Source organism: Danio rerio, chromosome 22 (genome assembly GCF_052040795.2).
Source record: "Danio rerio strain M-AB ecotype USA chromosome 22, GRCz13ab, whole genome shotgun sequence".
NCBI classification, from domain to species: domain Eukaryota; kingdom Metazoa; phylum Chordata; class Actinopteri; order Cypriniformes; family Danionidae; genus Danio; species Danio rerio.
Window position 1 is genome coordinate 17970729 of NC_141042.1, and position 25111 is coordinate 17995839.

At 36.7% G+C, this 25111-nt stretch overlaps 3 protein-coding genes across 17 annotated transcripts; all 3 read right to left on the reverse strand.

The window, feature by feature from the left end:
- Positions 1-1119: 1119 nt before the first annotated feature.
- Positions 1120-23516, reverse strand: ifi44f3 (interferon induced protein 44f3). 6 transcript variants are annotated; one of them, XM_087304179.1, is made up of 10 exons: positions 23380-23516; positions 9088-9182; positions 5412-5923; positions 3807-5294; positions 3378-3602; positions 3066-3261; positions 2835-2987; positions 2585-2756; positions 2391-2491; positions 1120-2308 (listed from the first exon to the last, which is right to left on the reverse strand). In XM_087304179.1, the coding sequence occupies exons 6-10, from the start codon at positions 3243-3245 to the stop codon at positions 2138-2140; spliced, it is 777 nt and encodes a 258-aa protein (XP_087160305.1). In that variant the 5' UTR covers positions 3246-3261; positions 3378-3602; positions 3807-5294; positions 5412-5923; positions 9088-9182; positions 23380-23516; the 3' UTR covers positions 1120-2137. The 6 variants fall into 6 exon arrangements, with proteins under 6 accessions (XP_087160305.1, XP_087160303.1, XP_087160304.1 ...); XM_087304177.1 differs by having other exon boundaries at positions 9088-9253; XM_087304178.1 differs by having other exon boundaries at positions 3378-5294.
- Positions 10809-16806, reverse strand: ifi44f4 (interferon induced protein 44f4). 9 transcript variants are annotated; one of them, XM_087303191.1, is made up of 9 exons: positions 16709-16806; positions 15245-15352; positions 12886-13399; positions 12692-12746; positions 12058-12253; positions 11817-11969; positions 11555-11726; positions 11354-11454; positions 10809-11143 (listed from the first exon to the last, which is right to left on the reverse strand). In XM_087303191.1, the coding sequence occupies exons 3-9, from the start codon at positions 13397-13399 to the stop codon at positions 10955-10957; spliced, it is 1380 nt and encodes a 459-aa protein (XP_087159317.1). In that variant the 5' UTR covers positions 15245-15352; positions 16709-16806; the 3' UTR covers positions 10809-10954. The 9 variants fall into 9 exon arrangements, with proteins under 9 accessions (XP_087159317.1, XP_087159315.1, XP_087159316.1 ...); XM_087303189.1 differs by having other exon boundaries at positions 15245-15356; XM_087303190.1 differs by having other exon boundaries at positions 15179-15356.
- ifi44f5 (interferon-induced protein 44f5) lies at positions 19150-24297 on the reverse strand. 2 transcript variants are annotated; one of them, XM_087303188.1, is made up of 8 exons: positions 24189-24297; positions 23035-23572; positions 22465-22528; positions 22172-22367; positions 21949-22101; positions 21696-21867; positions 21505-21605; positions 19150-19564 (listed from the first exon to the last, which is right to left on the reverse strand). In XM_087303188.1, the coding sequence occupies exons 2-8, from the start codon at positions 23555-23557 to the stop codon at positions 19394-19396; spliced, it is 1380 nt and encodes a 459-aa protein (XP_087159314.1). In that variant the 5' UTR covers positions 23558-23572; positions 24189-24297; the 3' UTR covers positions 19150-19393. The 2 variants fall into 2 exon arrangements, with proteins under 2 accessions (XP_087159314.1, NP_001038683.1); NM_001045218.1 differs by lacking the exon at positions 24189-24297 and having other exon boundaries at positions 19373-19564; positions 22465-22522; positions 23035-23099; positions 23147-23562.
- Between the last annotated feature and the right edge of the window lie 814 nt (positions 24298-25111).

A 25111-nucleotide genomic window follows, 5' to 3' on the forward strand; every position in this document is an offset into this window, starting at 1 on the left:
CTACTCAGTTTGAGGGCTGAGCTATTGTTCACCTAACAACAATAGGGGGCGTGTTGCCGAAACGTGTTTTATATAAATGCTCACCTATGAAATTTAAGATATTTTATAGGCCTATATAAATATAAATATATAAATGCTCACCATTTTATCAATGACAGGTCTTTTTAAAGGGATAGTGCACCCCAAACTGGAAGTTCTTTCGTGATTACTCTTGTTTCAAACCTTTTTGAGTGTTCTTCTTCTGTTGAACACAACAGAAGATATTGTGAAAAATGATTTAAAGCGTAATCTCCTTTTTCATCTATAGAAGTCCCTCAATTGTTAGATATTTTTTTTTAGCTTTTTTCCAAAATATCTGATTTTGTGTTCAACAGAAGAAACTCATAAAGGTTTTTAACAAGTGTAAGTAAATTTTAATGTGTGTGCCCCCTTTAATGCAGACTATCTCTTCCCCCAGAAGCGTTCCCACTTCAAAGAAGAGCTCATGAGTATGATATTAAATTATATGTATGAAATGCCAGAATTCTTACAATGTGGTTTCTTAAAATATATTATTGTATAGCCTATATAGATTGTAACTCCTAAAGCTAAACAAGAACTAAGCGAAAATGTACAGAATCAAAATTGCTGGGTTTAAAATATATATTATTAAATACTTTATATCGTGCTGATGTAACAGGGTTGTATTGAATCTCTCCACGTGCACACATTAAATAGTATTGGGAAGGAATGGGTTAACATTTGTTTATTGTTATACATGTAAAGCGCCCCCTCTGTTACCTTAAAAGAAAAATCATCTTGATAAGTATAAATTCAGCCAGTGCATAAGGGCTGGTTGAAGGTCTCTGCGCTCTTTTTTGTTCTGGCTGTTTTTCACAGACAATAAATCACTACAAGAAATATAAAAGTCGATAATTATTTACACAGTGTAGAAGAGACCCCAAAGACTAGTTACACTATAGTGGTGTGGCGTGAATATAAAATCATTCAAAGTTTTTTTTTAATTCCAATGCCATCATGAAATTCATGATGATGTGATGAAATTTCTGTAAAAAACAAAAACTATATTAATTTCTTTTTTTGCGTGTGTAAACCGACTTCAACAAAAGATTACTGAGACTGTTTTAATAGTTTAATTTGTAACAAATAAATTTTGAAGAATCTTTTTTTCTTTTAGTGTACAGGAAAATGAGTAACATTTTGTTTACATAACAAAAAAAACCTCAGAAACTCCTATGGTTTGATTCACATAGATTATAACACTTATAATCAACATCAGTGTTTCTCTTAATGTGCAGTCATTACACATAAATTTAGTGCTATACTGTACACATGATTGTGGAAAATTTTGCAACAACAAAAGTAACAGTAACTATAACGTTATGCGCAGCTTAACAAAATATGATCTTTATTATGACATAGGGACATTTACCATTATTATCTAAATGTATATTAGGTATAACTGTGAAAGATCTTGTGAATGATACTTTGTATTAAAAAACAAACAGAATAGCTATCTTTTGAATTGAACCATTGTGATAATTAAGAGGTACAATTGAAGTCAAAATGATTACCCCCCATACCCCCCCCCCCCCCCCCCACACATTTATTTTTCTTTTATTTAATTTTTACCAAACGATGTCTAACAGAGCAAGGACATTTTCACAGTGTGTCTGATCATATTTTTTCGTCTGGAAAAAGTCTTATTTGTTTTATTTCGGCTAGAATAAAAGTAGTTTTTAATTTTTTAAAACCAATTTAAGGTAAAAATTATTAGCTCCTTTAAGCTATTTTTTTTCGATAATCTACAGAACAAACCATTGTTATACAATAACTTGCCTAATTACCCTAACCTGCCTAGTTAACCTAATTAATGCAGTTAGCCTATAAATGTCACTTTAAGCTGTATAGAAGTGTCTTGATAAATATCTAGACAAATATTATTTCCTGTCAACATGGCAAAGATAAAATAAACAATTTTTTTAGTTATTAAAACTAATATGTTTAGAAATGTGTTGAAAAATCTTTCCTCTGTTAAACAGAAATTGGAAGAAAAAATAAACAGGGGGGCTAATAATTCTGACCAACTGTACTGTATAACCCTGTATCTATCATTCTATGATGAGCTTTCTATGGCCTAAAAGGAATCAACATCATCCAGATAATCATCTGCTAATCGAAGCATCTGGTGTAGAGCACTGAGAAGCAGGACGTCACAGTTGAGATCCAGCTCGATCTCCTGACTGTAGTTCTTCACTGGTAAAACACAAGACACCGGCACACCCAACCGAGAGCTCACCTCCTGCACCTGCACACACACACACAACATCATCTGTCACTCTGAGTCCTAAAGAGAGCAGGTCATGATCTGATCATGGGATGCATCTCACCTTCATCTTGGTGTAGGAACTGGCATAAACGTTTTGAAGGTCTTTCTGCACATGAGGACAAGCTTCATCGACTTTTGTCATCACAACCATTTGTGGAATGGCTGAAATTGTTTGAAAAAAATGGAAACAGGTTTACATTTGGCTTATGTCAGGAGTTATGCATATTGGTCTAAATATTGTATTAATTAACTTACCAAGTGAGTTGATTAGACAACGTACAGAAGTAAGTTTTTCCTCTAGTTTCTCAGACATGAGGGAGATTTTGGTGGCGTCGATCACGTACACCACACAGTGGATCTTCTCCAGGAGAGACGCAGGTCTGGAGGACTTTTGCTCATCAGGTTGAAATGGTGTGACTGGATTGAACTGAATAAAAGAACTTCAATCTGAATCTTCAATTCATACATCAACTAATTCTAACTAGAGATAAGCAATTGCACTTACTCTATAGCGGTCTGGTATGTGTCCTTGAAGAATGCTACTGATGTCTTTAATATCCAGTCCTGCTCCTGATTGCTCCTCGAGGCCCATGGTGTCACACAACACAAACGGCAATGGCTTTCTCTCATGACCATCTTTCACTGGGTACATACGAAACTGTCAACCAAAAAGAGAAACATATCAAGAGCTTAAACTGATAGGAGGCTTTAGTAGGAAACACAGTTAAATTTGTACCTGTGTGGTGACACTAGATTTAGCAGATCCTGACATGGCTTTGCTGGTCACGTATCCCATGAAGATGGAGTTGATGGAGTTGAAGAAACTGGATTTTCCAGCACCAACAGGGCCGAGCATTAGGATTCTGACCCGGTTCACAGATGATAGCAGGGGTTTGTGACTCCTAAAGAATCCCATCAGCTCTTCCCTTCGTCTAGACATAGATCACAGCTACATTATTGGAAGTAACTCTATAAAAGCAGCACCACTTGAAATAACACTGGAAACATATACAGTGTTGCTAAATGTACTCAAAAACCTGCACAATACCAGAAAGTTCCACCAAAACATTCCCTGCCAGAGAGTTCTTTGAAGCTAAGTAAATTCCATCATGCATCACATTTCCACATCATCAGTAGTCATCTTGATGGATATGTCCATTGCATTTGACCAAGTCAACCAGCCCATGTCAACCCTCATATAATGGCAATTTATCCTGCGTTTTAAATTTCCTTTGCTCGTCCTATGTGGTGGTAACTGGAGAATCTTTTGACGCTTGATTGTAAATAACAAAAAAAAAAGGAGAGATGATGTATGATCAGAAAAGGAGGAACGGGTTTATGGTTCAGCAGAAACAAAAAAAAACAATAATAGATCATTATTTAGGTAAATATACACTCATAAATTGGACGGGAAAACAAAAAGAACGGCTCAAGGTCAAAAAGCTGTGCACTCCTAGTCAGCAACACCTCAAGTCACCTTCAACTTTATAGAACATTTGACCTGCAGGTGGCACAAACTCTCTCTCGCTCTCAAAAGGAAAGAAAAGACAAGAAATAAGTAAATAAATACATACATAATTAATAAAAAATATATAGAAATAGCTCCTTTACCTCTTGTCATCTTGAGGCTGATTTGTACTTCTGTATCGATTGACTCGATAGTTCTCCAGAGCTCCTTGCACATAGTTAATGCAATTGTGTGAGCATTCATACTTATTTATTCTAACTGTGTTGCTTAGCAATAACACTTCCAAAACTCCAGTATACAGTGAGCTTTCTCTGTCCCACCGTGTCAAGGTTGTTTATCGGTGCTTTGGTTAGCTCAATCACTCTCATTCAAGAAAGAACGAGGTGGGAACTGGTGGAACATTCAACAACTATATCATTCGGAGCTCCACAGGACTCACCACTTGATTAATACTCAAATGACCAGTCTCGCTCTGCTTCCATGGTTCTCATTGCAATGTGTGATTACATTTTTTTGAGAGGTATGTGTCCATGTCAATCTAGACTGACAGACACTCACCAATGGCCCAACACTGCCCAACAGTTTGATCCGCCCCAGCCTTTATACAGCATTAGGAACAATATGGCCTACCTATCGGAGCAGGATGCACATGTTTTTGCTATTCTATCCACAATGGACTATTGCAATGCTCTTTTGGCATGTTATGTATATACACAATTAATCAAATGCAAAGATTGTAGATGCGAGTATTAGGACAAGACCGATGCATGCTTTATATAAGGTGGCATCGTTTCAATTCCAGTCCTTGAAAGGCCTGCTACTCATCATTAAAAGAGTAGCTAGTGAGCTAGTAAGACTAGTAAGTGTACATGTATGCCAAACCAAACAGGTAGAAATCGACAAAAATAATCCAGTCCAGTTAGTGATTAAAATAGGAGACAAAATTAGCCTAACATGCTCATGCACAAACAGACAAAAAAGTCTTTTTCATTTACCAACTATAACAATTATGGTCCTACCTCTGTGTGCAACTTAACTCACCTGAACAATCCATTGTTTGAGATCTATTCTGGGGCCCTCACTTTATTGTAGCTACATCTTGGCTTAGCAATCACTTGTATTTACAGCTAGAAGTTCAGAATCTATTCGATGTAAAATGCATCATCATAACATTTGACAGTTTAAGCTAGCTGATCTAGCTTAAACAGTTGTTTTATTGGTGTCTAACACCCCCTGAAGTGGAAGTGTGTTTAGAAATGTGATGATGATTGGATTAGAGTGCATTCACATTTTTATGTAACCAATTTGACTACAAAATGCCCATATTTTTCAAAACATAACAGAAAGTCACAATTTTGACCTGCACCATCAGATTCAAACCCAACAAACTGGATGGAAATTCAAACAATGCTGGAAGCACCGGACATGGAGTAGAAACATACTCAGCTGTCCAAAGAATATTCCTCCATGGCTTCTCTTTGAAGCTGACCTGAAGGGCTGTAGAATTTTGAAAGATTATTATATAATTTGTTGTTGCAATATTAATACTAAACAATACATTTCACGAGAGTTTACTCAAAATATAAACACTTTTTCTCCTGAAGAAGCACTTACTCTGCTTGATTTGGTACACTTCACATTCAGTCAGCTGATTGTTGTTCCCATACAAAGTGTCAGGATTAAAAATAAATTGCCTATAGCAATCCTTGTGCTGGTATATTACAACTGGTTGATTGTTGTAGCAAAAATATAACTGCTGACCAAAGTTGGGCATTCCAGCATCATCACAACGTGCATTATATCCACTTTTAACTTTGATGCATAGAAGATTTCCACTTCGAAAGCTGAACAGGAAAGCTTCCTTATCTGCAATTTCCTTGCCACTTTGAGTGTAATCTACACTAGTGTATCCACCAAAGATGTCACCTGAATTGTTGTAGGCTACAAGTAAAGTGGCACCCTGATTGTCACATCTCTGGTGGAAGGCAGACGCTTCATATCCATGAACTGAAGCTTTATAGAGAAGAGTCAGATCCACATTTCCCAGCAGGCCACAGAGCTGCTCTCTTTGTTCTGCTGGTAAATCGGAAGCAATGGGGGCCATGTCTCGTCCACATGTAATATGGCTGTAACGGAAATAACACTTGTCATTTTATTTCTAGTGTGCTTAATTTTAACTGTGTTCTGTGGTTTTACAACCTTAAAAAAACACTATTATTATATTGACAAAGAGGACCACACATTATTACAGGCTCATAGATTAGATTACAAATTATTTTGAAAAAATCTGCCACATTATTTAAGGCATGAGGGCATCTCAATTAGTTTATTTAGGATTTGCAGGAATTGCATAGCCAATCAGGTACTGGATAATTGGAGGATGACTGCGTTTCTCAAACAATGAGGTAAATCTCTGATGCTGCCAATGGCTAACTGACCGATGCATTATAGAACTAACTTGATAGTTACGACTGTTTCGTTTGAACCACAGTGGTCAAAACTGTCATACTGACGTCATGCAGGATGGATTGATATGTAAATATAAGTCATATTATTGCTGTAAAGAATGGTTAGGGCATGGCAAGGTCGCTTTGCTTTTGCCAATGCAGAAGAGATGTAAAAGAATTATATTTGGGTTATTTTGCCTTATGGGGTTTCCAAGGTTCTGCCAGTGCAAACACATGTACACTGTACTGTGCAGCACTTTAAATCTCCTAACAATGCATAACAAAAAGTATATATGGAATTTAAAGATTGTATATTTCAGATTGTATATTGTAAAAGATATAGATTTTATATAGCTGGCATGTTAGATGACTTGGTCACAATCATATGTCCACCAAACTTAACTGTTCAGCCTTATAGCCTTATAGCCTTGATAACTTTTTGTACTATGGCTCATTCCATAAGTGGTTGCGAACGCTCGTTGCAGCTATATAGGCCTTTCCCAAAAAAATGCTCAAAACATGATGGTGTCAAGAACTGTTGCTGCACGCTACTTATGAGTCGCTGTTCATTTCCAACGTGTTATAATATTTTAACATTTAACCCATTAATAATTCTAATGGATTAACAATCAAAACAAATCTATATAAAGAACCAACCTGCAGAGAGAGGCACAAAACGGTAGGAAAAAAAAAAGGTTATAGAACATTAAGTTATCCATAAGTAATGCCTAATACATGCATCATGGGTTTCGAGCATGTCACTGACAAGTTCACCCATTTGCACATTTTTCTATGTCTTTCAAGCTCAGTCAATTTAATTTCAAAAGAAAACTGTATTCCTTTTTTAATTCAGCCATTTAATTTAAATGTGAATTTTGTGTCAGTTTGTTTTTGTTTCATTTATAAATTAAATTAATGGAGTAATCACAAAGTTCATAAAGCCTACACTCTTAAAAAATATTTTTGCTCGATGTCCAAACTACTTAAAATTTGCACATAATTTAAAAGTTGCTGAAACAACACAGTTTTGGGGACTCTTAATTTTTTTACGTTCAATCTATTCATATTAGAAAAGGATTTGTGTTGAGACAAAATAAATAAATTATGTGGACCCCATTTTTTACAGTGTATGCCAGGGGTTCCCAAACTTTTCAGCTCGCGACCCCCAAAATAACAATGCCAGTAACTTGCGACCCCCAATATCCTCTGAGGTGGTAATAAATACAGAAACCTATGCAATGGGGCACACACACACCAATGAACCCAAGTCTATTCTTCGTTATATTTTTTAATGTATGTCAGTGCTGTAAATGTGCCAGAAAGTTTAACCTGGTATTATAAAATCAATCTGCTGCATCTGACACTATTGCGGAGTCTTTAATATAATGTAATTACCTGAGGGGTCGCAATCCAATAGAACTAGTAACTATAAGCTACTATAGTACCTATATACAGTAGTGTATATAGTAACTGTAAACGACATTTTTTAATAGGTTATGGATTAAAATGGTAATTGTTATGGTTTAATAAAAATAAATCGATTTTTGTCCCTTCATTGTCCCGCGACCCCTCGGGGGGTCCCGACCCCCACTTTGAGAACCACTGGTGTATGCTACTATTTGATAGCCTATACACACTGTAAAAAGTAATTAGTTACTTAAAGTGAGTAAACCAATTGCCTTAAAAGCAACAAGTTGACTTTACAAAAATAATGTTAGTAAACCTATTGTAACTTGGAACCATTAAGCTGACTTAATTTTTATAACTATGCTTATTGTACTCACTTTTAAAGTCAACAAATCCTTTTTACAATGACAAACTATTTTACAATGGCTCTCTTTAAATAATTACTGCAGTTATTACAATATTACATAATTGGTGCTTCATTAAGTCTATAAAATCTACAATTATGGCCTGTTTTGAATTTAGAAGACATACTGGAGTCTGAAGAGCAAATTTATTTTAGTTACTGTCATTTTGCTAGACAAAGAAAAGCTGAAAAAAAAATAAAATAAATGTGTATTGGAAAAAGTGATTAGTTTACTTTTATTTTTAAAAAAGTGAATACAACTTGCATAATAATCGAAATTAAGTCAACTTAACAGTTCCAAGTTACAATGGGTTTACTTACATTATTTTTGTAAAGTCAACAATTATTTCTTTTAAGGCAGTTTGTTTACTCGCTTTAAGTAACTAATCACTTTTTACAGTGTAGCAAAATAAATTAGCCTACATATGATTAGAGTTTACATATGCAGCATATATTTAAAAAATTTCGCACAAATTACGGTTTACATACATTTTTTCCAAACATTGGAATAATATATTCAATGTTATATATGTTCATGTTTAGTTTTAAAATATTGATAGCCATATGGCGGATTTTTTATATGACTGCAGTTGAATGAATCTACAGCTACAGTAATCTCATAACTTCGTCTTTTTATGACTTTAACAATTACAACACAGGAGCTAATAAATTGCCGTGTTTTTGGAAACAGGCCGAAACATTAAGATCAGTCACACGAGTATTATTAAGATCTAGCTACCTAACCTAACGATGCTTTTGGGAAACGCAGCCCTGGACAGTTTTAGAGCATGTTGACATCAAGGTCAGGAAATCATCAAAAACCATCAAGCTCTAAGCGATAAAATCTATTTAGGGTGAGCTAAGATAGACGCAGTTTTGGAGTAAAAACGGCATTCACTCGAATCGAAACCGAAACTGTCACAGATTGGATCAGAAAATGTCATTTCACATCTGAAACCGTTGTTTTTTGACTATAACAATTACATAGGCGTAGAAAATTTAATTATTTTATCATATCGACCAAGCTGCTTACCCTTTTCAATGGGTGCGTCTCAAAACGAAGGTTGCGTTTTACTTTGGATGAATCCTTCCTTTCTTCTTTTCAAATCCAGCCCTTAAGTATGCTCTCTTAAAGGGAGAGTTACGTCACACCAAAATGAAAATGTACAGCCTATTTACTCAATCTCAAAATAAAATACCTGTAAACATAATATGCATAGTAGGAAAAACAAATACAGTTGAAGTCTGAATTATTAGCGCCCCCCCTCCCTCCCAGTTTATTTTTGCCCCCAATTTCTGTTTAATAATGTAATTGCATGTAATATAATAACTGCACACATTGTAATAATTATAGCATTATTATGTCAATATAATGTTTAAGATGTGATCATTTTCTCAAAGCACAATAAAATATTGAGCTCATAATTTAATACATATTACATTGAGAAACGTTTTACAATATGAATTCACTAAAAATATAGTCACATCTGCAATGAGCTTTTAAAACATAAAAACATTTCAATGTTTGTTTAAACCAGATTAAAACTGCATTTGATAATAATAATAATAGTAATCATCATCATCATTATTGGGCGAAGCAGTGGTGCAGTGCTGTCGCCTAACAGCAAGAAGGTCGCTGGTTCGAGCCTTGGCTCAGTTGGCGTTTCTGTGTGGAGTTTGCATGTTCTCCCTGCGTTCGTGTGGGTTTCCTCCGGGTGCTCCGGCTTCTCCCACAGTTCAAAGACATGCGGTACAGGTGAATTGGGTAAGCTAAATTGTCCGTAGTGTATGAGTGTGTGGGTGTGTGAATGTGTGTGAATGTTTCCCAGAGATAGGTTGCGGCTGAAAGGGCATCCGCTGCGTAAAAACTTGCTGGATAAGTTGGCGATTCATTCCGCTGTGGCGACCCCAGATTAATAAAGGGACAAAGCCGACAAGAAAATGAATGAATCATCATTATCATGAGAGAGGTATAAAGTACTTGAATAAATTTTATTTGATTAATGTAGCTACTTAAGTATTATTTGGGGAGTATTTGTACTTTATTTGAGTCCAATTAAAAATTACCACTTTAACTACTTTAATTAAAAATGACTTTTTATTCCTCACAATTTTATTTGCAGTTAAAAAGTACCTATTTTTAGAGATCACTTCATTGTATTTTCCCTTCCTACTAACCAATGTTATTTCAATGTTATTTATTTCTGTCACAGCAGGTACCTTCTTCTGCTCGGATTTTGCAGGATCCTTTTGATACCTTTTTATAAAATATATATGCTGTATTGAAGTGCTGCATTTTGTGTTATGGCATTTCTAGCAACAAACTAGTATTTTAGTGAGCCAATATTCTCTTAGTGACCACAGTTGATCTTTATTTGTGCAGATAAGACACGAAAGGCTACTTACATTGTTGCCGTCACCCGGATCAATGTAACTAGTCTTTTGCGTCTCTTCTGTGTTGTGTAAAAAAAAAAGATCGGCCATTATAATTACTTCTGTGATACATTGCCTGAGACGTCATAGCAGAGGTTAAGCACAGAGACATTAAAATACCCCTTGTGCGCTGACTTTACACATATGAAAATGGATTAAGGTGACAGATGGGCGCACCACATGCCCAACAAAGTCGATAAAAAATGGTATCATCTTCCTGCCTAATAGTATTCTTATGTGCATCTTACTAGTATGTCAGCAAGTGGAGACTGTGTTAGCATTTTCATCAGGGTGCTATGTTCAAATCAGGTTTCTCTTGAATGTGAATGATAAGGTTTTATTGAAATGTCAAACTTTCATGCAATTTAAGTACATTTGTATTTAGCCGCTTTTATGCTGTGTAAATGATTTGCATATCTTTTAATTGGACCTTTTTGCAGTTCAGCCACAAGAAATGAGAAAAAGCTTCAGACAGGCTTGCCCTCCACAGGTTGTTGTATATCATCGAAATAATCATCTGCAAAACGAAGCATCTGCTGTAGAGCGGTGAGAAGCAGGACGTCACAGTTGAGCTCCAGCTCTAGCTCCTGACTGTAGTTCTTCACCGGTAAAACACAAGACACCGGCACACCCAACCGAGAGCTCACCTCCTGCACCTGAACACACACAACACCAGCTCACATTCACACTTTAGCAGATGCTTTAATCTTAAACATCTTACGATATAATTGATGCTCTCAGCGGCTTGTTTCACCAGAGAGGAGCAGAGAGAGTGAAGGTTCTGGAAATTAATTTTGGAGAGTTTAAAGAAAGAAAAAGCCACTCTGAGTGCTGATTGGAGAGTTCATATGATCAGATTGTCTTACTTTCGTCTTGATGTAGGAACTAAGATAAACATTTTCAAGGTCTTCATCCACTAGAGGACAAGCTTCATCAACTTTTGTCATCAAGACAATCTGTGCAATGCCTGAAATCATCGCGATACATTTTAAAGTACATCTCTGTCAAGTAGCTTTGTGTATAACCTACATATTAGTCACAAAAGTAGCATAAATATGCTTGCTCACCCAGTGAGTTGACTTTTCTGCGTATGGCAGACAGTTTTTCCTCTAGTTTCTCAGACATGAGGGAGATTTTGGTGGCGTCGATCACGTACACCACACAGTGGATCTTCTCCTGTAGAGACGCAGGTCTGGAGGACTTTTGCTCATCAGGTTGAAATGGTGCTGCAGGGTTGAACTGAATTAAGAATAGATTAAACAAAAGATTACCAAACTTTACAAACAAATATACATTTCCAAGCCCCTAAAAATGAACTTATGCTCTTACTTTGTAGCGGTCTGGTATGTGTCCTTGAAGAATGCTGCTGATGTCCTCAATGTCCAGTCCTGCTCCTGATTGCTCCTCGAGGCCCATGGTGTCACACAACACAAATGGCAATGGCTTTCCTTCACGACCGTCATTTATTGGGTAAGTGCGAAACTGCCAACAATAGGAATAATTGTGAAATAATTGTTTAATATTACAAACCAAAGCATGTCCCATAGTCCTGTTGATCATATGAACTGACCTGTACAGTTAGACTGGTGCCTGCAGATCCTGACATGGCTTTGCTGGTCACATGACCAGTAAAGATGGAGTTGATGGAGTTGAAGAAACTGGATTTTCCAGCACCAACAGGACCAATCATTAGGATTCTGACCCGACTCGCAGATGAAATCAGGGGTTTATGACTTCTGATTAACCCCATGAGCTCTGCTTTTCGTCTACAAAAAAGTTTATTATTACAAATTACCATATCAAAAAATAACCATAAACTATAAACATACTCGTGAGGCAGTGGCGCAGTAGGTAGTGCTGTCGCCTCACAGCAAGAAGGTCGCTGGTTCGAGCCTCAGCTGGGTCAGTTGGCGTTTCTCTGTGGAGTTTGCATGTTCTCCCTGTGTTCGTGTGGGTTCCTCCGGGTGCTCCGGTTTCCCCCACAAGTCTAAAGACATGCGGTATAGGTGAATTAGGTAAGCTAAATTGTCCATAGTGTATGAGTGTGAATGAGAGTGTGGATGTTTCCCAGAGATGGATTGCGGCTGGAAGGGCATCCGCTGCGCAAAATGTGCTGCATAAGTTGGCAGTTCATTCCGCTGTGGCGACCCCAGATTAATAAAGGGACTTAGCTGAAAATAAAATGAATGAATGATGAAACATACTCAGCCGTCCACAGAACTTTCCGCCATGGTTTCTCTTCAACACTCACTTGGGGATCTAGTAATTGTCAAAAAAATATTGTTTTGTTATAGTAATCTTAAACTGCACTAAATTATATTTATAATTCATTAAGCTTTTTTCCTACAAGAGTTTGTGTGTAAATTATATTTGGTAATGACAGTAATGAAAGCCTTACCCTGCTCAACTTTGTACACCTCACATTCCACCAACTGAGTGTCATTGCCATACACTGATGAGGTATTAATGTTGAAAGAACTTGTTTCTCCTTTATAAAGGACACATGATTGATTGTTGTAGCAAAAGTATAACTGATGGCCAAAGTTAGGTGCTCCACTATCATCATAACGTGCATTATATCCACTGTTAACCTTAATGAAGCTAGAGTTTCCACCGTGAAAGCTGAACAGGAAAGCCTCATCATCTTTAATTTCCCGGCCACTTTGAGTGTAATCTACACTAGTGTATCCACCGAATATGTAGCCAGAACGATTGTAGGCTACTAGTATAGTTGGACCCTGGTGGTCACATCTCTGATGAAATGCAGAAGCTTTATATCCATGAACGGAAGCCTTATAGAGAAGAGTCAGATCCACATCTCCTAGTGAGTCACAGAGCTGATCTTTTCGCTCTTTGGGTAACATAGAAGTGAAGGTTTCTGTGCTGATTTTCCTAACTTTGGCTTTTTGCATCTGTACCAAAAGAAAACTAAAGTTATAAAACAAATCTCTTCACAGTCTTCTTCGGCATTCATAGGAAAGTTCAAATTGTTTATTTGGCTTATTACATTGCTGATTTAAATGCTTAAAGATGTAGTGTGTATGATGGACACCTTGTGGTTAAATTAATCATTGCAGTACAAATTCAAAACACTGGAGTTTTTATTTTCACTGTACCCCTATGACTCAACGCAAACCTAGGTTGCCAGATTGACGGATCGACACCAAAAGGAGCAAGCGTCCTCATTTATTGAGGCAGCTTTCAACTCTAAAATGAAATGTCTCATTCACACTAGCAGTAACTTTGTAGCTGTCTATCGCTCTAGGTTGCGACACGTCCACCTGGTTGCCAATGTTCGCTGTCGCTTACATAGATGGAGGTCACTGGAAGTCGCTCACTCTCCATTGAAATAAACGGCCGATTGTCGCATTGATGCTGCGAGTTTGCCGCTGCAACTTCTGGCGACCTCCATCTACGCGAATGACAACGATCATTGGTGACTTGATGGTCGTGTCAGGTGACGACAATGTTGAGAATCCTTCAACCTTATGCAAATTAAGCAATAGTATGAAGCTGCAGGCCCGGAGACCTGCTCGCTCAGACAGCTAGACCTGCACTTCCAGATCTTCACAGTGCCACCTGCTGTTTAAAAGATCGACTAACCTGATTTCAGCTGCTTCTAAATTGTAATTTAAACAATTTTTCTACTATAAAATATTAGGCTATGATTGAATAGATTATTATATGAAATATTAAACATACTAGATTTTTTATTCAAATGCATTAATTCTGTTGTATTTTTATTAATTGTATTTGTAAAAAGATATTGTTCAGTTACTTCAATATTTTCAGACATTTGTTGTTGTTTTTCATTATTGAGGATTTATAACTGTTTCGTATTGAGTTGAGGGAATGAATTATCTTCATATACAATACATTTCTTCACATACAATTATAGTACTCCAAGTAATTTTCTCACAACAAACTTTATTTTTGTGTATTTTTTTATGAGGTCCTACAAGTCAAGTTGTAAACAATGCATAGAAAAATTGTGAAAAATAATAATTGGAGTAAAAATTATTTTTTACGCAAAAAATAACATAAATGCTTTACATTCTTATTGGGGAGATTTTTTATTACTAGAGCAAAAAACTGGAAATATCTGCAGTCTTTGGCACATTGTATTAGTGTTGGCAGAGACCCACTTTTTAAATGTAATATAAATTTGGGAAAAAATACACACCACAAGCAAATTATTTTTGATTTCACCTAAGAGAGCTCATATTGTAAATTCTATGCAGATTAACTGATATTTTGATTTCCAAAAAACGTGTTTGTAATCATTACAGAACTTATAAATAATTGATAAACTGTTATTGTGTTACTGCTATTGTCTTTCTTAGCACTTTCAGATAGATAATACAGTAATATGAACAGTAGACCTATACAGCACTAAAATACGTTACAATTAATAATTGTGCTATAGCCTACATTTTATTTTAACATTTTTACTTTAAAGTTTTTTTTTATTTTGCCAGAAAACATTTTTAGAAAATTGTCCCAGAATGGTACAATAATACATAAAATAAGTGCAAGCTGTAAATATAATAAAATAATGCTCTTTTGACACTAATTTTAAACAAATCAAACACTGAAATAATTTTTTGTTAGTGTAATATTTTACACCACATTGATTTATGCCATAAAACTTGGTAATTTTCAGGAATCGCTTTAATAATCAATAACCTTACTGGCGTTTCTGATGTTGCTACTTGCTAGAAAGTGCTGGTCTTGAGTGTGCAGTTGGGTCTCCGTACCTGCTGCTTCACCCAACCCAACAGCAGGGGGCACTGTCTGGTCTGGAAGTGCAGTTCTGTGTGCGCAGGTCTGAGCGTGCAGTTGGGTCTCCGGGCCTGCAGCTTTCCCTTACTCAAATTAAGAGAGACTTTTTTGAGTGACAATCGATAGGAGTTATCAGTAGAGCTCACAAGAATATTTTCTCGCTTTTCTCGCTCAGAAGCTGGTTGTATTCATGCAGTATAGACCAGCGTTTAAAGCGGGCCGCCACCCAGAGCGACAGGCAGCTGCAAAGTTGCAGCATAAAGGCATTTTCCCCCAAGGCAATCCCAGGGTGCCAAAATATAATGAAGATAATTGGCAGTAGGTGGAGTTACAGACCAAAATTCTGATAGCGAACGGACATTTCATAGGAAAAAAACAGACTTTGGCATTGTTTTCCAGACAAACAAGTTCACTTAACAAGTTATGATATTTTATGTTTTACACACAGCACCTTTAAACATTTTTATTTGATCTACCATCTTATACTGGAGTGATCCAATTTATTTATTTAGAAGTCAATTTAACTCAAATCAATCACATCATATTGGTATTTTTTCCCAGATTAAACATCACAAAAAATCCACAGTATTTTTAACTTGTTCATTTTGCATTTCAGACTTTTTTTTCTGATACGAGTATGATTACAGCACGAATCAGTAGCTCCCCCTTCAGAAACATGATATGGCTTTCCGTAGGCTTATGTGGACGTTTGTTAAATATTTGGGAATATTTTTTTTAATTAGGAAGAACAAAACACTGAGGTTTAGCCACATTTGCTTGTCTATGTGTGACGTCACATTAAAAAAATACCAAAATATAACGTTATAACAAAGGGTTTCTAAATAAAATTTTAGTTTCAGTTTTTATTTTAAACGCATGTAATGTGTAGAACGTGTGGGTATGGCTTCTCAGAATGCTAGCGTCCCTAATGAGAAAATTACAGCAAGCTTATAATTTCAACCAATTAAAAACAATCTTTAATTCATTTATAGTTGAATTTAGTTGGCTGAAATGCATTTTAATAGGCCATTCTACTAAAGGTGCACTTTTCATGGCACTGCAGAGACGGTGCATTTCTTGAATTTCTAATCGGGCCTTTTCCAAATTGAATAATAAAATAAAATACAAATCATGTTTTATTATGTGACAGAACAAGTATACAGAATTGTCAGATTTATTTTGATAGTGTTTAGTTTAATAATGAAATCTTAATTTTGAAATCACTATGATCAATTTAAATCCTTTACATATTCAAAATGCATCAAAACTTATAAATGACACATGAAATGTTCTTACAATTTTAAATGTTATTGATGTAGACCTACTTGTGATAACAAAATATATTTTATAATATTTTTTAAATAATATTTAATAGCAAAATATATGGAGTACATAAGCCTATATATTACAGCAATTAGATCAACAAACTTGCAACTTACGTTTCTTAGAAGATGATTTGGAATGCTTTTGCTTCTTCTGTGGACTGCAACCCAAGACACGTTTGTTCCTGGCCTCTTTGCTTTGGCGTTTTGAGTAGGCGGTACACAAAGTTCAGTCTCAATAAAAGCATTCATCTCCTAGATTTTTTTAAACAGCTGTGACGTCGGTACTGAATACTAGAGAATTTAAAGGGGCAGTCCTTTTTCCCTTATAATAGTAAATATACATATATATAATTTCACCCAGACTTTAAACCAGCTAAGATTGATGGGAGATTTCAAGTTTGGTATAGGCTTGGCATCATTACTTTTAGTTTAATTTTCTCAAATGGGGAATTAGATAGGTTTCAGAAATTCTTAGATAGGTACGCTCTGGACAAATGTGATTTCGATACCTGCAAACCAGTACCTACTTTAAAAGTGAGATTAGATGTTTGCAGAACCATTCCCCTAACTTAATTGATTTAGTTATTGACATCTACAGTACATGTATAAGAAGGGCTGCACGGTGGCGCAGTGGGTAGCAAGATCACCTTACAGCAAGAAGGTTGCTGGTTCAAGCCTTAGCTGGGTCAGTTGGCATTTCTGTGTGGAGTTTGCATGCTCTCCTCGTGTTTGCATGGGTTTCCTCCAGGTGCTTTGTTTTTCCCCACAAGTCCAAAGACGTGCGGTACAGGTGATTTGGGTAGGCTAAATTGTCCATAGTGTATGTTAGTGAATCAGTGTGTATGAATGTTTCCCAGTTATGGTTTGCAGCTGGACGGGCATCTGCTGTGTAAAACATATGCTGGATAAGTTGGCGGTTTATTCCACTGTGGCGACCCCAGATTAATAAAGAGACCAAGCCGAAAAGAAAATGAATGAATTAATGAATGACATCTATAAGACCAATCCACCAAGGAATACTCAACGAATGACATCAGACTAAAATGGGAGAAAGAATCCAACCTAGTTATCTCAGAAGAAGATTGGTTAAATATCTGCTCAGTATACACGCCACTTCTTCGAGAGGGGTCTGTATGCAGACCTGGTGCAGTGCAATCTGGGCTGCATCTAATACTTTTTAATGGGCTCACCTAACCCTACTCCTCAAAGTGACATCACTAGCTCCATTTGAGTGCATTGTGTCTGACATTGCATTGCTGAATGATGCAATCTCAGCTTGGATCATAAAGGCTGCATCCAGATACTATTGACTTCTTCCAGCTCTGGCATGTGGTAGGATTTTTGCAAGAGGAATCTCACCAGATACTTTATAACCCCCAAGTTAACATGCATGCAAACACAGGCGAAGGATAGGGGACTGCTGGAGGAAATGTGGGAAAGACTTAGCAAACCTTTTCTGCATATTTTGGAGTTGCCCAGCCATTCAGTCATACTGGCAGGATGTAATGCAGGTAATACGAAATATTTTTGGTGATAGAGTGGACTTTTCTTTTACATCAATTTACCTGGGAAATACTGCTTCTAGTAACCAGTAAAAAAAACAGTAACTCGTAAATGGCTACAACTCGAACCCCCTACAAAATCTGAATGATTGGATATCTTTATTTAATGTCCAAAATACGAAAAGGATGACTTTTTCTTTAAAACTACAAATGGACAAATACCTGCAATATTGTGAGAAATGGATTGTACTCATGCCTTTAAACAGTGAGTGTAACCTGGTCTTTATAATATTTGTTAAAGTGACCTGTTAGGAAATGTGTTAAATGATGTGTTGTTGTATTTTTATTATAATTTTACTTATTATTTGTATTATTTTTTTTCCTTTGAAGGATGATAATAATAATACCTATACTGTACATTTCCTAAAGAAAATATGCTGTGGCAATTCACTGGGGTACAATGCATTTTAATTGGTTGCTAGGTAGTTGCTAGGGTGTTCCGAGTGGTTGCTAGGCAGTTGCTAGGGTGTTCTGAGTGGCTGCTGGGTGGTTGCTAAGGTGTTTCTAGGCAGTTGCTAGGGTGTTCGAAGTGGTTGCTAGGCTCGCTTACATGTTTGATCAAATCTTTATTTGATCGAATCTGGCTTGAGAGCTTTAATATCATATTGAGATGCTGATTGGTTGACTGAGTCCAATAAGCCATCTCCCAAGTCTGTATGACACTAGTGTCAGAATCTAGAATCTAATCTAATCAGAATCTAATCTAGTGTTAGAATGGGAGTCTAGGAAATGAATGGGGTCAATGGCCAATGTTAAGGCTATGGCATACTTTGGGACATCCTAGCTCTCCAGGGGTACAACATTTATGCACTTTCGAGGTGTGTTCTTGTTTAGGCTGCAGACCCTTATAGATGTGGTAAACAATTTTTTCTTTTTTTTTTTACGAAATTCACACTTGGTGCTATATTGCGTCAAAGTTGGCCGTAATGTTAAGTCAATGCATTTTTGGGTGGGATTTTTCCAAAAACAACCCGACCCCTTATAAAAGTCATAGCACATCCTTCTAGTTTCATACTGTAAGCCTAATAGTGGCACAACAACAAAATAATCTGCTGAAAATAAACAATACTTCACATTCAGTTTCAAACCAAAGGTTAAGCAGCAATGATTAAAATCTAGCATGCTGCTGAAGTAAAACAAGAACTTTATTTGTCTTTTCTATCATATTCTTGTATGAGTATAGACAGTTCTGAAAGAATGAACACACAACAGAGTAACAGCCTTTGTACAATCTCTTCTACATAGGAGCAACATCGTCCAGGTAGTCTTCAGCAAAGTTGAGCATCTGCTGTAGAGCGGTGAGAAGCAGGACATCACAGTTGAGCTCCAGCTCCAGCTCCTGACTGTAGTTCTTCACCGGTAAAACACAAGACACCGGCACACCCAACCGAGAGCTCACCTCCTGCACCTGCACACACACACACACACAACACCAGTTCACATTCAGCATTTAGCAAATGCTTTAATCTAAAACATCTTACGATAGAATTGATCAGTTCTATTGCTCTCAGCATCTCATTACACCAGAGAGTGAAGGTTCTGGAACTGTGATTTATTAACTGTCAATCTGTCTCTGTGCACACTAGCGTTTCACCTAGCGTTTCTGAACATATCTCTGTCCACACTACGCCACCAAAAACGTGACCATTCGCGCACTAGGGCATGCACGTTCTAGTATAGTCAGGAAGCGTGTGTCTCGCTCGGCATTTGGTTATTGTTAGTCAACAAATGCCGGTTGAACAATGAACTCGATGGCAAAGAAAGCAAGAGAGGTATTTTTGTAGACAGACAATGAGGTCGAGTTATTACTAAACGTAACAAATGAATAACTGCACAATGGCGCCTAAAACAGACAATAGTGCGAACAACGCTCCCCATTCTGTGCCCATGTTGTTGTTTACAGTGAAGGCTGGTCTGCTGTCTTCCGGTAGCGTTAAAGCCATGTGTTATAGTCATGTGATAGGGCCTTAACGAATAAGGGAAGGATACGCAATGACACAAAAGCCCCAATCAGGTAGCGAATCTCAGCAGCCCCGCCTCCGTTTTCAGATGTCTCTGTTTTCCCTCATCTACACTGACATGGAGCAGTAGCATTTCGGAATGAAAACAGCCTCTCCAGCGTTTCCAAAACGCTCCGTTTTCGGCGCTCGAAAACTCTGGCGTAGTGTGGACGAATGGCATTAACTGTAGCAAAACTTAAACAGGGCCTTAGTCAATCAGATCACAACGGGATGAGGCAAAATGTAGGTGTAAAGAGGGTCTGGAATGTTTCCAGCTCTTCCAGAGGTGCGAACGAAAGACAACATACTCTCCACCTACTGAATGAATAATTGATTGTTATGGGACATGTTGTAAGAAAGCAAGCTAAAAAGAACATGGCTCTGTTTGTTTAAAGTATTTGTAACACATTAAGGGAGAAGACAGAATTGAGGATCCAAATGAAACCTTATTATCAAAGGGGATGATCAAGACAGACAGGGTTAACAGAGGTACAAATATCTGAGGTAAGGTAAGAAAGCAATTCATAAAACAGGCTGGAGTCAGGGCAGGTGGCAAACAGTCAAAAACACAAGGGAGTTACAAAGCAAAGAGCAAATACAAGACTTGTCTATGACTGTGAGTGTCAATGGTGCTTAAATAGTCTGTGAAAAAGCTGGGTGCTAATCAGCGCAGAGGATTGTGGGGAGTGTAGTCTATGATAGAAGTAGTGATAAAGGCGGGAGTGAGTGCCCTCTTGCAAAGCTTATGGTCACACCTGCTAGTGACTGTAACAGTATTAGTTCACCTGAAAATGAAAACTCGGTTATTAATTACCCTCAAGTGATTCCATTCCTAGGAATCTGTTCATCTTGGAAACACAAATTATTGTATATAAGATAATATATATGAAAGATATGTCTCTGATCCTCCACAAACAGCAATGGTTCAGACACATTCAAAGTTCAGAAAGGGAAACTTGAACATTGGCCCATATTAATGTGCACCCAGACCTGATGTGGGAGAGAAGATGAGTAAACAAAGTTGTACTGACAGTTTTTTTGGCACACAAAAATGCTATTGGAGCATTGTATGATTACAGTTTTTGCGTCCTTTTTGGACTTTGAACATCTAAGGACTCTTGCTGTTGGAGGATGAGAGAGCTCTTGGTTTTCATCTAAAATATATTAATTTGTATTCAGCAGATAAACAACAATCAGGGGATTGGAACAACATGGGGGTAAAAACGTAAAACAGGGTCTTGATGAAAATTGAACACAAGTGCTCACAGTCTGAATGCATGCTAATACTAGGAGGAAAAAAACTTTTAATATAAGTATAATATAAAAGGTTCTTGTGATAATTTCTCACCTTTGTCTTGATGTAGGAAGAGGCGTAAACACTCTGAAGATTTTCCTGCACATCAGGACATGCTTCATCTACTTTTGTCATCAAAACCACCTGAGGAATGGCTGAAATTGTGAGAAGTGATGTTAAGCATTGTATCATACTGATGTTGTACACTAATTAGTCTCTAGTTTAACAGTTCTGAGCTCACTAACCCAGCGAGTTGATTTTTTTGCGTATGGCAGACAGTTTTTCTTCTGGTTTCTCAGACATGAGGGAGATTTTGGTGGCGTCGATCACGTACACCACACTGTGAATCTTATCCTGTAGAGACGCAGGTCTGGTGGACTTTTGCTCATCAGGTTGACATGGGGTGACCGGGTTGAACTGAATCAGGAACATTTATATTTTATCATTCACATTTCATTCATTCTTCATTCATTTTGGAGATTCAGTAAGTGCTCTTACTTTATAGCGGTCTGGTATTTGTCCTTGAAGAATGCTGCTGATGTCCTCAATGTCCAGTCCTGCTCCTGATTGCTCCTCGAGCCCCATGGTGTCACACAACACAAATGGCAATGGCTTTCCTTCACGACCATCTTTTATTGGGTAAGTGCGAAACTGTCAACCAAGAAAGTAAACATATCAAAGAGACTCAGGAGATGTCTGTGGGAAACTGTTAAATCTGTACCTGTGTGGTCAGACTGGTGCCTGCAGATCCTGACATGGCTTTGCTGGTCATGCGACCCATGAAGATGGAGTTTATGGAGTTGAAGAAACTGGATTTTCCAGCACGAACAGGACCAATCATCAGGATTTTGACCTGACTCACAGATGTTGTCAGGGGTTTATAATTCCTGATCATTTTCATGAGCTCATCTCTTTGCCTAAAGGAGTAATCATATTGTTGTTGTTATTATTATTATTAATATTATACATAGTTGTATGAAATCATCAGCAACATGATATTGAGTTAAAACTTACTTTGCTGTCCACTGAACATTCCTCCACGGCTTAATCTTAATCACGGCATTAACCTGATCTTTTTCTGAGAAAGGTTTATAATACATAATTAAGTACATTTAAAAGACTGGACATAAATATAAATAATTAGATGTACTCTGTCCTACAAAAGGGAAAGTGCAGTAACTATGCAAACACTAAACCAGAGAAAAACACCATCCCTTTTTACACCATTCAGTCAAACATACACGGTTTCATTTCTCTGAAATGGTAGACTTTGTCACAAGAGGTGGGGTTGATTTTGCCAAGTAGGATGCAAGCCTGGAATAACACATTTGTTGATCCTTGAACAACGTTCCTGTTTGAAAATATAATCCATACCAAATCCCTACCCCTAAACCTAACCCTAACTGTAAATTATTCCCAAAATCAAAGTGAATTCATATTTAGATAGCAATCATGTAGAAGCACACAATCACCCCCTATTTGACTAAACATGTTGTTACTGCAATTTGCCTTTGGAGGGCAGTACTGTAGATGCAAGCGTGTATAAAAGAAAATAAATATTTGTTGTTCTGATAGTTGACTTACTCTGTTCCACTTTGAACACCTCGCACTCAATTAGATTAGTGTTGTTTCCATACAGTGTGGCAGGACTGAAAGTAAATGCCATTGTGGGAGGACTGATAGTGAATGCCATTACTTGATATGCATTTCTCCCTTGATTATACACTGGTGGTTGGTCATTGTAGCAAAAATACAACTGCTCCCCAAAGCTGGGTCCACCATTACCACCATAACGTAGATAATGTCTACTGTTCACTTTGATCACAAGAGGGACAGCGCCGTTAATGTTGAACAGGAATGCCTTATCATCTGTAACTGCATTGCAACTTTGAGTATAATCTACACTAGTGTATCCACCAAAGATGTAGCCTGAATTGTTGTAGGCTACAAGTAAGCTGGGACCCTGGTTGTCACATCTCCGATGAAAGGCAGAAGCCTCATATCCATGAACAGAAGCTTTATAGAGAAGAGTCAGATCCACATCTCCCAGCAGGTCACAGAGCTGCGGCCCTTGCCTCTTTGTCAATTTAGAATTAAGGGGATTCATGCTGAGCTGTTAAACCTGTCATGACAAAGACACGTGCAAATATGCATTAGCTTTTTTGTTCTAATATAATTACTCATTTATTAAGCCATCTTTTTAAATATCAAAGCAGAATTATTTGCTTAATAACTATAAATATTAACCATGGTTGTACTATATAAATATTTGCTTAATAACTATAAATATTAACCATGGTTGTACTATATAAATAAAAACATTGTTATTGTATTTAAACCGTTCACAAATTTTCCTTGTTTTTCTGCATAGTATTTGTATTAAAACTGTTTATATGCACATGAAGGTCAGTCAATCGGCCACAAATTACTAATGTAAACTTTTAAACCATAATGAAACCTTTTTTTATTGACGTGCTTTGTTTTTTTTTTACATGATTAGACTACTTGAACTCAAGTCCATTCTCATTATTATGTAAGAGAGTACATTGAAACAAGCACGTGTTAGCATTATTCTAACATTACATCTAAAATTAATCTCTGAGGTACAGTCTACTCGCTCTGTGAGCGCGCCCTGAAACTTACATCAATTCGTCAAATAAGGAATACTGAACCTTTCATGTTTGGAAAATAAAGGACATATGCTATAATATTTTTATTTACAGCAATTAAAGTATTACCTTTCAGTGCATGGAATACTGAAATGCTTCGTAGACTATTCAATCGCAATGTGAGCTCTGCTTCTTCCTTACTCCTGTGGAAACCACGATGGACAATGACCACATCCTCGTGGGTTGATATAGGCCTACTTTAAAATATATGTTGCATTTATGACATTTTATAATTGTAAAATCAAAATATAAACTTTTATGTCGTATGCAATTTGCAAGACATAAAAGTTTATATTTTGATTTTACATTTATAAAATGTCATAAATGCAACATATATTTTAAAATATTGCAAAAACGTCAGCTTTAAAATATATACAGTTGAAGTCAGAATTATTAGCCCCCCTGATTTATAAGCCCCCCTGTTTATTCCCCCCTCCCCCCAATTTCTGTTTAACATACATTTTTCTAAACATAATAGTTTTAATAACTCATCTTTATAAACTGATTTATTTTATTTACCAGATATTTATCAAGGCACTTCTACACAGCTTAAAGTGACATTTAAAAGCTTAACTAGATTAATCCTTGCACTGTTAAACATCATTTGGAAATTATTCGAAATCAAAACCAAAAGGGGTAATAATTCTGACTTCAACTGTGTGTGTTTGTGTGTGTATACTCTTCATATATATATGACACGCAGATGCAAGATGCAAAAACCTCTAAGTGCCGTCTGAAATTTCCATTAAAAATGAAGATTTTTCTTAGCCTCCTTTGTTTATGTTGAGATATTTCACTTTAAACAAAAACACTTATTCTTTGCCATAAAAAAAGATATTACTATACATACACACAGGAGCCTCATAAAAAATTGTCATTATAGAGGAAACTCAAATAGATAGATAGATAGATAGATAGATAGATAGATAGATAGATAGATAGATAGATAGATAGATAGATAGATAGATAGATAGATATTTTTAGAAAGAAGC